Genomic DNA, 13764 nt, shown 5'->3' with positions numbered 1-13764 from the left:
CTCCAGCGCACCCGGACCTACTGACGACTTTAATGTATCACATTACTGTCACCTTGATGGTCGGTGATCTTTACATAACAACAACTAGATGAAACAACTTGACAAGAGGAACCCAAAACGCTCCGTCACCTCTGAATTAAGATCAAATAAAGTAAGCAAGTAAGTAACAGAAAAGAACAAGCAGAAGAAGGGCAGCGACAGCCAGCGGACTGGCTTCCGGATGAGACAAAGCCAGAGTGACAGCATGTCTGGGGACATCTCAGCAGAGGGTATATGCTAGGGCAGCACCATGTCTCCTTGAGAGCAGTCGAGGCAACAACATGACTGTGATGCAGGGAAAATATTTGAATTATAATAGGAAAACAAATGCAAGAGGTACAGTAGATATGCACTGACTCAGTCCACTCTGATGTAATCTGACTTCAAATAAATTATAGACTCTCATTTGGCACAAACCCAATTGTGTTTACAGCCTACTGTCAGAACAAGCTATTGCGCTAATAGCTCCTCTTAAATTGAAATATCATCGAAATGTCCCTTGTTTTTTTGCTGGCAGGAAATTAGCTATGATTGTTCTGCAATCTTTAACATGAATCTTGCATGATCTGGCTCTATATGTGTATGTGTCTCTTTGTATGTCAGTGTCTTACCAGAGTATAGTCCTCCGCTACCAGAACAAAGCCGTTGTTGTCAATGAGGTAGCAGTTAATGTTCTGTTAAATATAAAACAAAGTGTTCAAGCATTTGTAAGAAGTAAAAGTGACAGAATAATGTATGGTTGATGGAGAAAAGGAAGGCTGACCAACCTCATCATCACAGCTTATGGAGCATTTCCCATCTAATGCTGCACACTGTACGATAAAAACAATACATCTGCATTGTGTATCTGGGTGTCACACCAAATATTTAGGCTGTTTACAGATTCATTCTTTTGTCAGCTGAAAACCTTTACTGCCTTCCAAAGTCGTTTTTGAATAAATGAATGGAATGAAACAGGCTGATGACCTTTAAATGTTAAAAGTTCAACCAAGCAATCCATCAGCATTCGTGGGTTCTTGAATCATGAAATATTTATAACATGTGGGGACATGTCAAGTTATTATTGAAGTATGAAATAGCATAAAACAAAAGGGCGTTTTATTAAAAAGCAAATACTTTTTTTTCCCCAAATAGACTTGACTTTTGTTTTGTTTATTTTTTATGTGTCTTTAAATTACTTTCATTAGGCAGTGCAGTTGGCCAAGTTAGAATCGGTGTGTTTGTGGTATACATGTGAACATGTGAGCATGCAGGATGTGTGTTTATGCATGTGTACCTGTCTGCTGGCTGTCCAGAATTTCTTCTGAAAGAACTCCAGTTTCATCTGGATGCCCACAGCTGAAAGAGAGACGACACAGTCACAGAGACGTAGCGACTGGACATGTGTGTTCAAGTGCAAGTTCACTGTGATCTTCATCAAAACAGAAGTAATCCTACAGGCAAGAGAGATATTATTAATATAAGCACAGAGTCAAAGTGAATCTTTCATTAACCCCATACGAGGGAAAACATGCACAGACAGTGAACCCCTGCAGGACCGCATAGGCCAAAACGGTGACTATACACTGCATCATACATGTGTCAGTTTATATTTGTGTGTGTTTGTTTAGAATACTGTAATATCTGCACACGTGTGCGCCGATCGTTGAACCACACTAAAAATGCAGTTTCACACAATTCTAAACCAGACCTCTCACTGTGACCACATGCAATCCATCGAGTTTCCAGAGTTGGTATACAGAGCTGCTCTTACTTCCATAAGCCTCATCCCAGCAGGTCCCTAAATGCACAGATCTGACTCGAATTCCTTGCCTGGAAAAAAATACGTCAGCTTTTGCAAAGGTGGCTGAGGAAAAGATTGACACATTCACCGCAGGCTTTAACTTCCCTCGTCTCCCTTTACCCCCTGCTACTACGACTCAGAGGACCCTAGCTTTCACTCGGTGGGGGTTGGCCAAGCGTTTAGGGTCTGTAAGTCTTTCCAGGAGCACAATTTATCCAAATGCAGAGCAGTCACAGGTAGTTAACTCAATGGTCAAGAATGTGGCATTGGAATCGATTTTAAGGGGACATATCATGCTCATTTTCAGGTTCATACTTTTCATATTTTGGGTTTCTACTCGAACATCCTTCAAACATGCTTTAACATGCTTCAAAAAACACATTATTTTTCTCATACTGTCTGTCTGAATATACCTGTATTGACTCTCTGTCTGTTTTAACGCATGCATCCTTCCTTTCCTCTGAAGAACACAGGGATTCTGTGAATCTTCATTTTGCAGGTTAAATGTGGCGGAGTACAGGATAAGTTATCCGCTACTACTTCGGGATTTCGACCAGCGAATGTAGAACTATTCCTAGGGTTTTCTTAAAAGCCGTCCCCTTACATACGAATCGAACCGTGTGGGATGGCACAGAGCTGTAGGTAGCGCTGATGTTTATAGACACAGTGACGTCATGGCTGTATCACAGGGCTCCCACCTGGTGCCTATGGCCCTCATCCAGTGAGATGCCAGTGATGTGGTTTAACCCAAATCTAGCACATTGGTGAGATTTTGACGTCTAACCCAAATGACGCTGTTGAAATGCCATGTTGGCCATGTCATGTGTTTCAACCACATGGTGAAGTCTCAACACACATATCGACACAGTGAATGTAGATAGGATCCATATAAACATGAACATCCTCACTTAAAGCTTGAAAAAAAATGCTTCAATAAATTCCAACACGTGAAGAGAGAATTTTCAGTGATAAATGGTTTGCACTTCTTTTAGTGTGCTTGTGCAATTGTGTGATTGTCTCAAGTTCAGTGTGCAGTGGGGTGCTGCTGTGGCCTGTTTTAGCCCTTGCCCAGAGGAACAGGTGCAGATTATCTCGTCATAAGCTTTGCCAGATCCTTTCAGCAGCCCACCATTTCTGCACCCACATGGAAAACCCAGGAGGAGAGGCTAAATTAAGATGCTGGGCAACAGCAATGGAAACACACATGGTATTAAACCATGGGAGAACCTACAGTAGATCATAAAGCCACTAGAAGATACAGGATCATCTACTCTAAAAGCTGAAAAAACAAAGTAGTGACTGAGAAGGAAAAAAAGATAAGGAGGTGGAAGAAGGTGTCGGAAACATATTCTGTGGATTCTGTGGATTTTCAAACATCTTCAAATAATTCAAAGATGTAATATAATAGTCAACTTCTATGAAATTGTAAAATGAATACATCTATATTCTAGGATCTGTTCAGCAAGAAAAATATTTCATGGAACCATAATACCAATACGAGCAGTACAGGAGTTTACTATGTACAAGTGTATTAGAGGTTAAAAGTGCATTAATGTCGGCTGCTACCTGGAAGTCGGCTCAGAGCAAAAAGAGAAAAGCCCAAATCCGTCTCACTAATGCTCAGATATTTTCTGTACTATGGGGTAAAATTAAATTTCCCTCAGCATGATTTAAGAACTTGGGGGTATTTATGCCCTGAGCTGGGTTTATGAGTCCAAAGATGAAGAGACGCTAAATCCACCCCATCACCATTATCCTATCAGTGCAATTCCAGGCAGGGAGAGATGACAACCAGTTTATATCCTACAGATTTTTGGGATTCTAATAAGGATTGCATAAAGGTACACAGCACAAGGCTGCATTCGAGTATGTGGATGCTTGTGCTCATGTACGTGCTGTGGAAAGGACAAGCATAGGTGTTTCTGTTCTTTTTGAGAGTGTAGTGTATGTTCACATCCCAGTGACGGCACCTTTAGGACAAGCATAAACCCACATTCAAGTCTCGCAATCACACAGAGCTGTCTGAGAGATGTAGGGATTTGCAAATTTGGTGTTGCATTCCACAGCAACACAGCGCAGGGGCGGATCATGTCAAGACGCTGAGCAACATTCAGAGGATGCGCAGAACAGGAAGCTGTTGTTAAGGATGCCAGCAGTCTACAAGACTTACGCTCCAATGACTTCTCCATCTGGTGTGTTTTTGTTGAGGCAAAATTGAGACTAATCGTTGTTGCAAAATCCAAATAAAAGATTCTATTTGAAAAACATTTGAAAAAAATGTATCTGTGTTGGACCAATTTCAAATAGCCCTCTGAACGAACCATAAGATCCAATAGAAAGGTTCATTAAAATCATGTAAACCATCTTTGTAGGTTGCCCTTCAGGCTTTGATGCCACACGCATTTAATGCATCACATGAGATGCACATAGTGATAATTGATGGCAAAGAGCAGGAATCGAAGGGCATGTTTTGTTTCTCTTTGATGCTTAACGTTTTTAGACGTTGCAGTCTGTACACATCAACAATATGGGCTTTTAGCAAAGGTGTCATCACACATTTGAGGATGTATTTGCCTATGCAGGTGCACATGACCACTCAAGTGTGCATGTGGATGCAAGTGTGCGTGCGTGTGCGTGCGTGTGCGTGCGTGTGTGTGTGCGCATGACATCAATACTACATTTGGCATCGATTGTTTTTTAAAAAGTATCTTCACGTGTGCATGAGTTGCTCAAGGCTGATTTCTTACACATTTACCACAATCAACGATAAGTACAAGTGTGTGACACATATTGACTTCACAATTTACTGAATATGACAGAATTAAAATAACTGTCATGCACTTCAGCAGAGGAAGGGATATACATTTGGATGGACAGGAGGGCAAACACTAGACAGGGCAAGGTCAGACAGTAAGCTTAATCACATTCATCATTAAAAATGATTTGATCATCAATCTCTTCCTGTCTCCTTCTTTCTCATTTTTTTTTGCTTCTCCTTCAAGCGACCCATGAGGTCATATAAGCTTAACAGTCAATCCATTTATTTACATGCATAAAAAACCCCTGCAACAACTGCAACAGCTTAATATCCTGCTGTGTGCGTGTGTGCATGCGTATGTGTGCATTCGTGCATTCTGTGTTGCTGTGCTGGGGGTGTGTTCTGCCAGCCCTTCAGCCCACAGCTCATGCATAATATCATCAGAGCATTCCACAACAATGGGTTTCCTCCGAATGTGTTCACTGGGTCTTGGAGTGTTTTGAGTATTTGTGTATTTGACACAACACAATCCAGTTCTAATTCTGTCTTGTTCAAGTCTTGCCAGAGCATTAGGAGGCGACGCGAATGTCAGCGTACGTGTTTGAGCAGTGATTTAAGAAGCTGTGTCAACTCCCAGCTGTCCACTGGGAGATGACACCCCGTCACATTTCCCAATGGATCCCAGAGGAGCAGAAATAAAATAAAATCAAGCAACAAGAGACGAGGGAAAATAGAAACAAGAGCGAGAGAGAGAGAGAGAGCGAGAGAGAGAGCGAGCGAGAGGGAGAGAGAGAGAGAGAGCGAGAGGGAGAGAGAGAGCGCGAGAGAGAGAGCTCCCTAACTCCAGTGATTCCCAGACTGGCTGGCAGTAAGCTCTGTGCTCTGATCTGCCTGCTCTGATGGGGTTTCATGGCCGTGCAGGCAGCGTTGGGGATCCTGAGGGCAACACAGGTTTCTGCTACTGATCACGGCCTCTCTATTTCCTACAGATTGACCATATCAGCCCACAGAGATGAGAGTCAGGACAGCTACTCTCAACCTACTACTGACGGCTAATGGATCATCAACCAATGACAGTCACTAGAATCCAAAAAGGGAGCTAAAAGAAGATCGAATGCAAGCGGCCCAAGAACGACTGGCAGATATGAGAGGTAGGAGCTGCACCACTGGGAAGAATATCAAAATGAATGCATTTGTGTATGTTCGTGTGTGTTTGTATTGTACATGTGCATGGCTAGGTGGGCTACTTTCAACTGCTAAATCTAGTATGTTGTGTAAACTGTTGTATAACTGAGTGGTAATGAAGCATGGACTGCTCCTTGCTCACCACAGTTCGTGAAATAAAACAGTTAAATGCATAGATGTCAGCACTACATTCACACTTTTATGGTTATCGTTGTACATTATCATCTAAAGCAGTACTTGCTGTGTGCGCATGTCGTTACAAGCTTTTCTGTGTGCACTATGGGCTGGAGGGACACATCAGAGCAAAGAGCCATTCTGTTGACCTGATTCCAGAGCTGCTGTTACAATGCTCCACTGAGCTGATGCTGTTTATGTGTGTTCATGCATTGTATGTATATGAGTTTGTTCATGAGTAAGTGCACACGTGTGCAAGCACATGTGATTGAATGCATTATTGCATACACACACACACACACACACACACACTCTAATTTCGCACGACAGCTCACTAAATCCTCAACCCAGCCATTTTCTGATTGTTTTTGTTGATGCAAGCGACACATTATCATAAGAGCAACACTGCCAAGAGCCGCTGTACCAAACTAACACCTGAGATTAGAGCTGGGAGCGCCTGGGTATTTCTAAGTCTGTAAATGAAAATCAACTGCATGATGTTCACCAGCCAGGCAAAGACAAGATGATTACATGCTTGTAAATGGGACACTGTCACTCTAATTACCGAACTATGTTACAATAGGGTAGATTCAAAGACTGGGGGATCCGTGGAAGGGATGCTTGAGTATTTTTCAAGTGATAGTGCTGCATAACAGCAGTTGTGTGTGTAGCAGAGTGTTGTGTGGCCACAGAATTTAAACAATTACATTTTGCTGTGCAGCTAATCAAGCTGTTCCGGATTTATGAGTATAACTTGTGAGCCAGCTTCATTCCCAGGCTTGGGTTTGAGCTTCATTTCACTGAGCCCCGAGCTAGCCCAGCCAATGCTATAAATACTGCTGTAATGCTCCAGAAGGAATGGACATGTGAAGTCATCTCTAAGGGAATCAGACACCCAGTATCTGCTGCATATGGATTTATGTGTGGGTGCAGTGTGGGTGAGGGGTTATGAGTCTTAGGTGAAGTCACTAAGGGCCTCTGTCTAGGGGAGGGCGGCAAGTGGGAGTTGGCATATCAGTAATAAGTTTACTTTCTTGTTTATTAGACAAAGAACAGTACTATCTGGGCAAAAGCTAAACGACTGCATTCTTTTCTAAAGACTATATTTTCAAATGCATTTGTGTGCACTTAAATGTTTATTTTCTGTGACAAAGGCCTTTATCTACTTCAGTGAAGATGGTCATTATGGCAATTGAAGACTGTGGTGTGAATGTATACAATTATCAAATAGTAGTCTAGGGTATTGCTGAAAGAGATCACATCTTTAGACACCCTACACAACTACACAAGCATACGTTTAGATATTTAATCTAATAGTATGTCCTCCTGTCTCCACAGTGGTACTGGTGTGTGCCCTCCTATCCCTACTCTCTTTGTCACATGCCTGTCCAAAGGAGTGTAACTGCAACAGCAACACCAAGGTAGTAGACTGCCGGGGTCGAGGCCTATATGACATCCCCCGACGACTGCATCCAGACACCCAAGAACTGTATCTCCAAGATAACCGTATCAGGGGGCTGGGATCAATGGCTTTCCGAGAAATACCACTTGTCCGCATTCTCGATCTATCTAATAACTCTATAACATCTGTTTCACCGACTGCCCTGCTTGGTCTCAGAACTCTACAGCGCCTCAGTCTGGCCTACAACAGCCTGAGAGAGCTTGACAAGCGGTTGCTTGGGCCTATCCGCTCGCTTTCGCACCTTGACCTCTCACACAACAGGTTAAGCAACAAAACCGAACAGATAGAATTTTGTTATTTGTCCTGTCTCAAACAATGCACACTGTAAAATTGATGGCACATTTCTCAATGTATCTTATGTTGTTTCCTTGCCATGCCCCTACCTGCAGCCTGTGGGGTTTGCCTGGAGCCATAGGCGACAGTTTGAGGAACCTAAGCCACCTGGGGCTAGCACACAACAGGCTAACACGATTGGACCGCTCCCTGTTGGAGGCCCTGACCCACCTGGGCAGCCTCACACTACGAAGTAACCCGTGGAGGTGCGACTGCCAGCTCATAGGCCTCAAACTCTGGCTGGAGACCTACCTCTTTAAAGGTTAGACCACAGAAGCTCCAGGTAAAGGCTGGAGCAATGTCTTTAACATTTCAGACTTTCATTTATCTCAATGCCTTTCCTGCTGGGCATTCGATTAAATGATCGTAATGTTACATTATTGACTGACTTTAAACACAAGTAGCGTGAAACTATTAGATTAGAAATCGCTGGACTCTGAAATTAACATGAACAATACACAATGAGAGAAGAGCCTTTTTTTTAGCGATAAATAGGTAAAATAGATTGACTGACCCCAGATGAATGTAATGTTTATATATTTTGTGCTTGGAGAGATTTACATAGTGGAGTTAATAAGAACATGCTTTAGGTCTGTCCAGACATTTTAGATGCTGGAATGAGTGCGTGTGTCATGCTGTTTGGTGTGAAGCTGAGGAAGGAATGTCAGGTGTTTAGGCTTTTATACTATCGTGTACTATTGTTTTGGCTTTTAAACTATTATTAACATCTGATGAGGGCTGTGTTTTGGGAGGTGACCACATGCATGTATGAGCCGCATTAGATAATGTATGGTGACGACTTATAACATTTACAGTAAAATTATAATTGTGACTGTCTTCACGAACAAAGCCTGACCTTAAAGCTAAATAAAAAGTACCATGAAGCAAAACGAATAATGTTGCAATGTTAGGCATATGCAGCAGCTTTTATAACTATGGTGGTGATGTCTGCAGCCAGATATAGAGTTGTATTAAGAGTTAAATTGGCAACGACATTATTTTCCATGCTAGAACAACCCCAGCGTGCATTAGATAACCATATAACCACTGTGCAGTGAAAGCTACACTCGCTTGAAGTTGCTTCCGTCAGACAGCTTTCGTCTTCGAGGCTGAAAATTCTAATTACTGCAAACCAAAACAATGGACCCAGATACAAGGATGTGTGCTTATTAGAGAGCCAGCGGTTAATCAGGCAGGCAGAAAGGAAGGGTGTGACAGAGCATGAAAGCCGAGACAGATGAATAATCAGAGCGATTTAAGATACAAACAGTGGGAAGCTGATAAAGACTTAACGATTTCACTTTTTTTAACAGACTTGATTCATTGAGCTGCAGTGGTTGAGGTGTAAATCAAATCACACTTGCTAATACAGTCCTTTAAAGTACGCCATTACACCCTACACTAATAAATATCTCGAGTAACGGGGCTGGTTAAGGCTCAGCTGCAAACAATTGCGGCCTCCTCTGTAGTAAGCTGCCAGAAAGGAAATGGGCAATTGACAGAAGGTAATATACTTATAATACACACCACCCAGTCTGATGCATGCCCCACTATTCCTTCCTGCCCCTCAGTCCGTCTATTGCCGGCCCTCTCTGATCTAACTATTTAACTCTGATCCCAAGGTGGAGTGGTGGATGAGGTGCTTTGCTCCCAGCCAGAAGAAATGAAGGACAAGGACCTGCAGAAAGTACCTTACCAGCTCTTCCACTCCTGCATGGCCACAAGCTACCATTACCTGTTTGCGAACATACACCACTTGGAGAATGAGAGGCTACTGCGTGGCCACACCCATGGCAACCATGCTCATCCCTCTAGCCACGCTATCCATGTCCCCATGGCAATGGGGGAGGGTTTCGGTGGTGCAGGAGGAGGAGGAGGGGGTTTGCCAGAGTGTGAACCTAAGCAGAGGCACCGGCCTGTCAACTTGCGCCATGCAATTGCCACAGTAATCATCACCGGCGTAGTGTGTGGGATTGTGTTTCTGATGATGCTGGCTGCAGCAGTGTACGGCTGCGCTTACGCCGCTATCATGGCCAAATATCAGCGGGAGCTTAAGAAGAACGAGGAGTTGGCAGCAGCACAGGGGGCAGACCATGTCAAAGCAGACGAGAAGGAATTACTGGAGAATGCTATCGCCTAAGAGATGATAACATGAACCCTGGACCTAAAACCTGGGCCTCAACCCTTTAACCTAATCTGCCATGTGCATGTGTGAAAAAAAAGAAGAGTGAGTGATTCTTTATGTGTTGGATGGTGCGTATGTTCACCTCCTTTCTGAGACTTGGGTAAGGTAAGGCAAGGCAAGGCAAGTTTATTTGTAAAGCACATTTCAACAACAAGGTAATTCAAAGTGCTTCACATGAAACCATTGAAAGCATAAAGGCAAAAGTAAAGGAGATTTAAAACATACATTGAAACAATAATCGATGTCTCCCTGAGACATTACGCTGCACGCAATCAACCATACACTGCCGCAATTCTGCAATTACTCGCACACAAACCACGTCTGGAAAAGATCTCTGCCGATCTGCGTTTTATAGTGTACGCCTTGCACGAACTCGGTCCCGGAGGAAATGGCGATATATTGTGCACTTTCTAAATTTGTAGCTAAACTCCACAAGTATTTGACTATGCACTGATGAGAAGAGTACCTTCTACTGTATGCGGGTTCGTGGGGCAGGCCAAAGAATCCAAAAGAAATCAATTTCCAATTTTTATGAGAAATGCATATCACAGAACAAATTGCTATATATTTATAATTGTGTACTTGTAGGTATAATAGCAAAGCTCTAGTATTTAAAAATGGATTTCAGAATTAGTTGTCTTTTGGTTGCTGTTCATACTTTTGAGTCTGATTTTGAGGTAACTCATAGTAGGCAGCTGCTGTCAGTTAAGTTCTGCTGTTAATATCATTGACGTGAGCGTATGAGAACAAAAATGAGAGTGTTTGTGTCAGTATTTCATTTGTGCTTGAGTGTGGGTGTGGAGATGTTTACTGTATGCACAAATTTACAAAGAATTTAAGAGTCTGTGCCTAATAACGTGATATAGTTTTGAGAAGGATATATGTTTTCTTAAAGGATATTTTTCTGACAACTGAAGTGAAGATGGGAAATTCATTGAAGCAATAATGAAACAAAGTAAAATGAAAACAACAACAAAACCTGGACTCAGCCTTGTTGTTAAAAAAAAAAAATAACTTTATGAGTTTGAATTATCATCCTGCTGCACAAAGTCACACCCACACACACAAACATTTAGATCTACAGTTTTTGAGATCAGTCGAGTTTTGTTTGTGAGTTAATGCTGATTACATAATGGTAGTCATGTCATTCAAAATGCATTTCATAAAATAAAGGGAAATATTTTACCTGATTACTATACGTCTACTGGCAACTAATTTAAGAAGGCATGCATAATTATTTGGAGAAAGTATCTTAAATCCTTCATCCTAACTGCGGCCCCAGCAGACCCCGGAGGTATACTGATTTTATAACTCGTATGTGCTTTGCTCTGTCATTCCAATTTGTCATGACTTTGTCGATCAATTTATTCTTGATGACTTCATATCATTGTTTTTCTGTTTCTGTTTTAATAAGTGATTTTAAATAATAATTTTAAATCAGGGTAATGACATGACCATTATTAAATAGACACAGATGCAGCCAGACACATATTTCCTCATTTGCTCTATATTTTTTACATAATATGCTAATTATTTGCAACTTTTCTAAAATAATAACATTTATTTTTCTTCAGATGCCATTAATTACATAACTAATTATGGTTTTGGGATGAATACGTTTGTATTTTGCTCAGATGTTTGTATCTTACAGTATTTTACTTTTGAGGTCATCAGGGACCCCAGTTTTATAGTCCTTCTATTTTAAATATGTTGATAGGATGGAGGTTAAAAGAGGGGTATTTAAAAAAAGAGAGGTCCACTTTGGAGTGTATTCTGCTGTTTAAGCGTATTCCTCTTTGTTTCACCAATAGTTCAATTGTTTAAAAAATAAAACAGGCAATCTTGAAATTCGTAGACATTGCATGGTGTTTTTGCCCCTCTCAGGTTAATATGTTGTTGGAAACGTCAAATTGTAATTATTTTAGTTTTTTGATTAATGAAGTTTCATGATGTCTTTTCTGATGGAGTTCACTGGTTCTCTGGGAAAAAGCTGCTTGTGACGTGTCTAGTTATCCATATATCGATAATTTGCCATCAGCATGAATGTAAGCTTACTGAGTGTGGTGTGGAGGCACATGAATGTACACAGATGGCTTTGGTCTTAACGCCTGACCTGAGTTTTGTGGCTCTGTATATTACGGCAGCAGACTCGCTGCACGTGGCTCAGGATGTGACCACAAACACACGCACGCACGCACACACACACACACACACACACACACACACACACACACACACGTTGGAATACACACGCGTGTATGTACGAACACGGTAACATTGTGACTCAAGTGATCTCTGCAGGGCCAATGGTGTGTGATGTCATCAGCCTGTCCTTTTCAGTTAGTGTACAGCGTATTCACAAGTCCACAGCTCAGTGGAGCACACGGGGCAGTGAAAACTGGCCCGAACTGGCCCACGCTAAATTTGCATTCCAGCCTACATCTCTCCTCCCATCTGACTCTCTTATATAAAATCATCCTTACAGACATCCCCCAATCTGACAAGCATGATCGTCATTACTGTACATCAGCACCCAATGTAAAAACAGGATTATCATGAAACCTTGTTACTGATTAGTCATTTTGGATTGCTGCTAAACAGCATTTTAGAAAATGATATTATCTTAAAACAACAGAGACCAAGTCAGCAGTGTCAAATAATACCGTGGGCAGGTGTAAACTGTGGGCTGAATGCGCATTGCTCTGCAAGAAATCTGATGCATCCTCTATGTGTGTGTGTGTGTGTGTGTGCATTGTGGCACTGCACAGATTCTCCCATCTCTGTCCTTCTGCTCCAGTGGTTTCCCCCAGGCCAAGGGTACCCACAATGCACTGCTTTCATGTCAACGCATTCAGGCACCATGAAATAATTTTCTCTTTCTCTGCTATTTCATTTCTTCTCTTATTTTATCACTGCATTTCCAAAAAATGTTCCACTTTCTGCTTTCTCCAGTTTTTCCTTCCTCTGACCAGATATTTTCTGTGATTCCCCGACTGGCATTACTGGCCCTCATCTGTTGACAGGTGAACTTAAAAAAAATGAATTGTAAGAAGATGCTTATATATGAGGCAAAATCTGTGCTCCATATTGTTCTTTGGCACATGTTGGGCTGTGGAAAGGATTGCAATACTTCACATACTGTACTTTGTATTTCAATAGAACAACTCACACCTTCAAGATATTTCTACTGGGTTTCTGAAGCTATCAATGTAAAATAAAGCGGGAAAACAGGATTTCCAAAAGGCATGCAGAGGGTAAACAGAGAAAGTTGGAGTCACCTTACTTCAAACATAATTGTGTTGAGTTTGCAAACAAGGAGCTTCCAACTTTCTTCATATTAATTACTTACTTACTTATTATATCTAAAATAGTTTCTAACTTGTCATCCACCTCTGTACTGTACAGTACTGCAGTAAAAGTATTGCATTAGTTCTAACTCACACAGGCTCCGCCTTCTACTACTTTAACCCAGTTCAGTTGCGTACTACCTGGGTTGGCAGGGGCCCCCTAATGCTCTGCTGTGGCGACCTAGGTTATAAAGAAGTAGGTGGGCTGTGGCAACTAACCTCTAGCCGGTTAGGATCAGTGTGGTTGGGTTGAATCTATGTCACGGAAGGGTGTGCATTCGTCAGGCTTTACCCACTGTACCCGTGAGTCCAGTAGAGGGCGGAGCCTGTGTGAGTTACGTAACCCTAGTTTTATGAGCACAGTCGAACTCCTCTACCAATGGGTCCCTGACGCTTCATTAAAGAGTGAGTAGGATGAGTGAGATAGTATTGTGTGTTGCCTTATATACTGTGGGGTCCGCATGTTATCGGGTAGGCATGTCCTGCAAATTTTCAGTG

At 42.0% G+C, this 13764-nt stretch overlaps 2 protein-coding genes across 2 annotated transcripts in view; one reads left to right on the top strand and one right to left on the bottom strand.

Annotated features, from left to right (window-relative positions):
* Positions 1–13764, bottom strand: part of cacna2d3a (calcium channel, voltage-dependent, alpha 2/delta subunit 3a) — a 105431-nt gene that overhangs the window by 15660 nt on the left and 76007 nt on the right. Inside the window, exons 27-29 of the mRNA XM_079273539.1 lie at positions 1316–1377; positions 807–851; positions 651–713 (exon numbers count right to left, since the gene is read on the bottom strand). Coding sequence (XP_079129665.1) covers positions 651–713; positions 807–851; positions 1316–1377 — 170 coding nt within the window. The remainder of the gene's footprint in view (positions 1–650; positions 714–806; positions 852–1315; positions 1378–13764) is intronic.
* Positions 5344–13286, top strand: lrtm1 (leucine rich repeats and transmembrane domains 1). The gene is made up of 4 exons (XM_079273540.1): positions 5344–5731; positions 7278–7662; positions 7791–7996; positions 9357–13286. Exons 1-4 carry the CDS (start codon positions 5695–5697, stop codon positions 9872–9874), a joined length of 1146 nt encoding a protein of 381 aa, XP_079129666.1. The 5' UTR covers positions 5344–5694; the 3' UTR covers positions 9875–13286.

This window comes from Melanostigma gelatinosum, assembly GCF_949748355.1.
Source record: "Melanostigma gelatinosum genome assembly, chromosome: 8".
NCBI classification, from domain to species: Eukaryota; Metazoa; Chordata; class Actinopteri; order Perciformes; family Zoarcidae; genus Melanostigma; species Melanostigma gelatinosum.
This window is presented reverse-complemented; position numbering and strand designations above follow the sequence as displayed.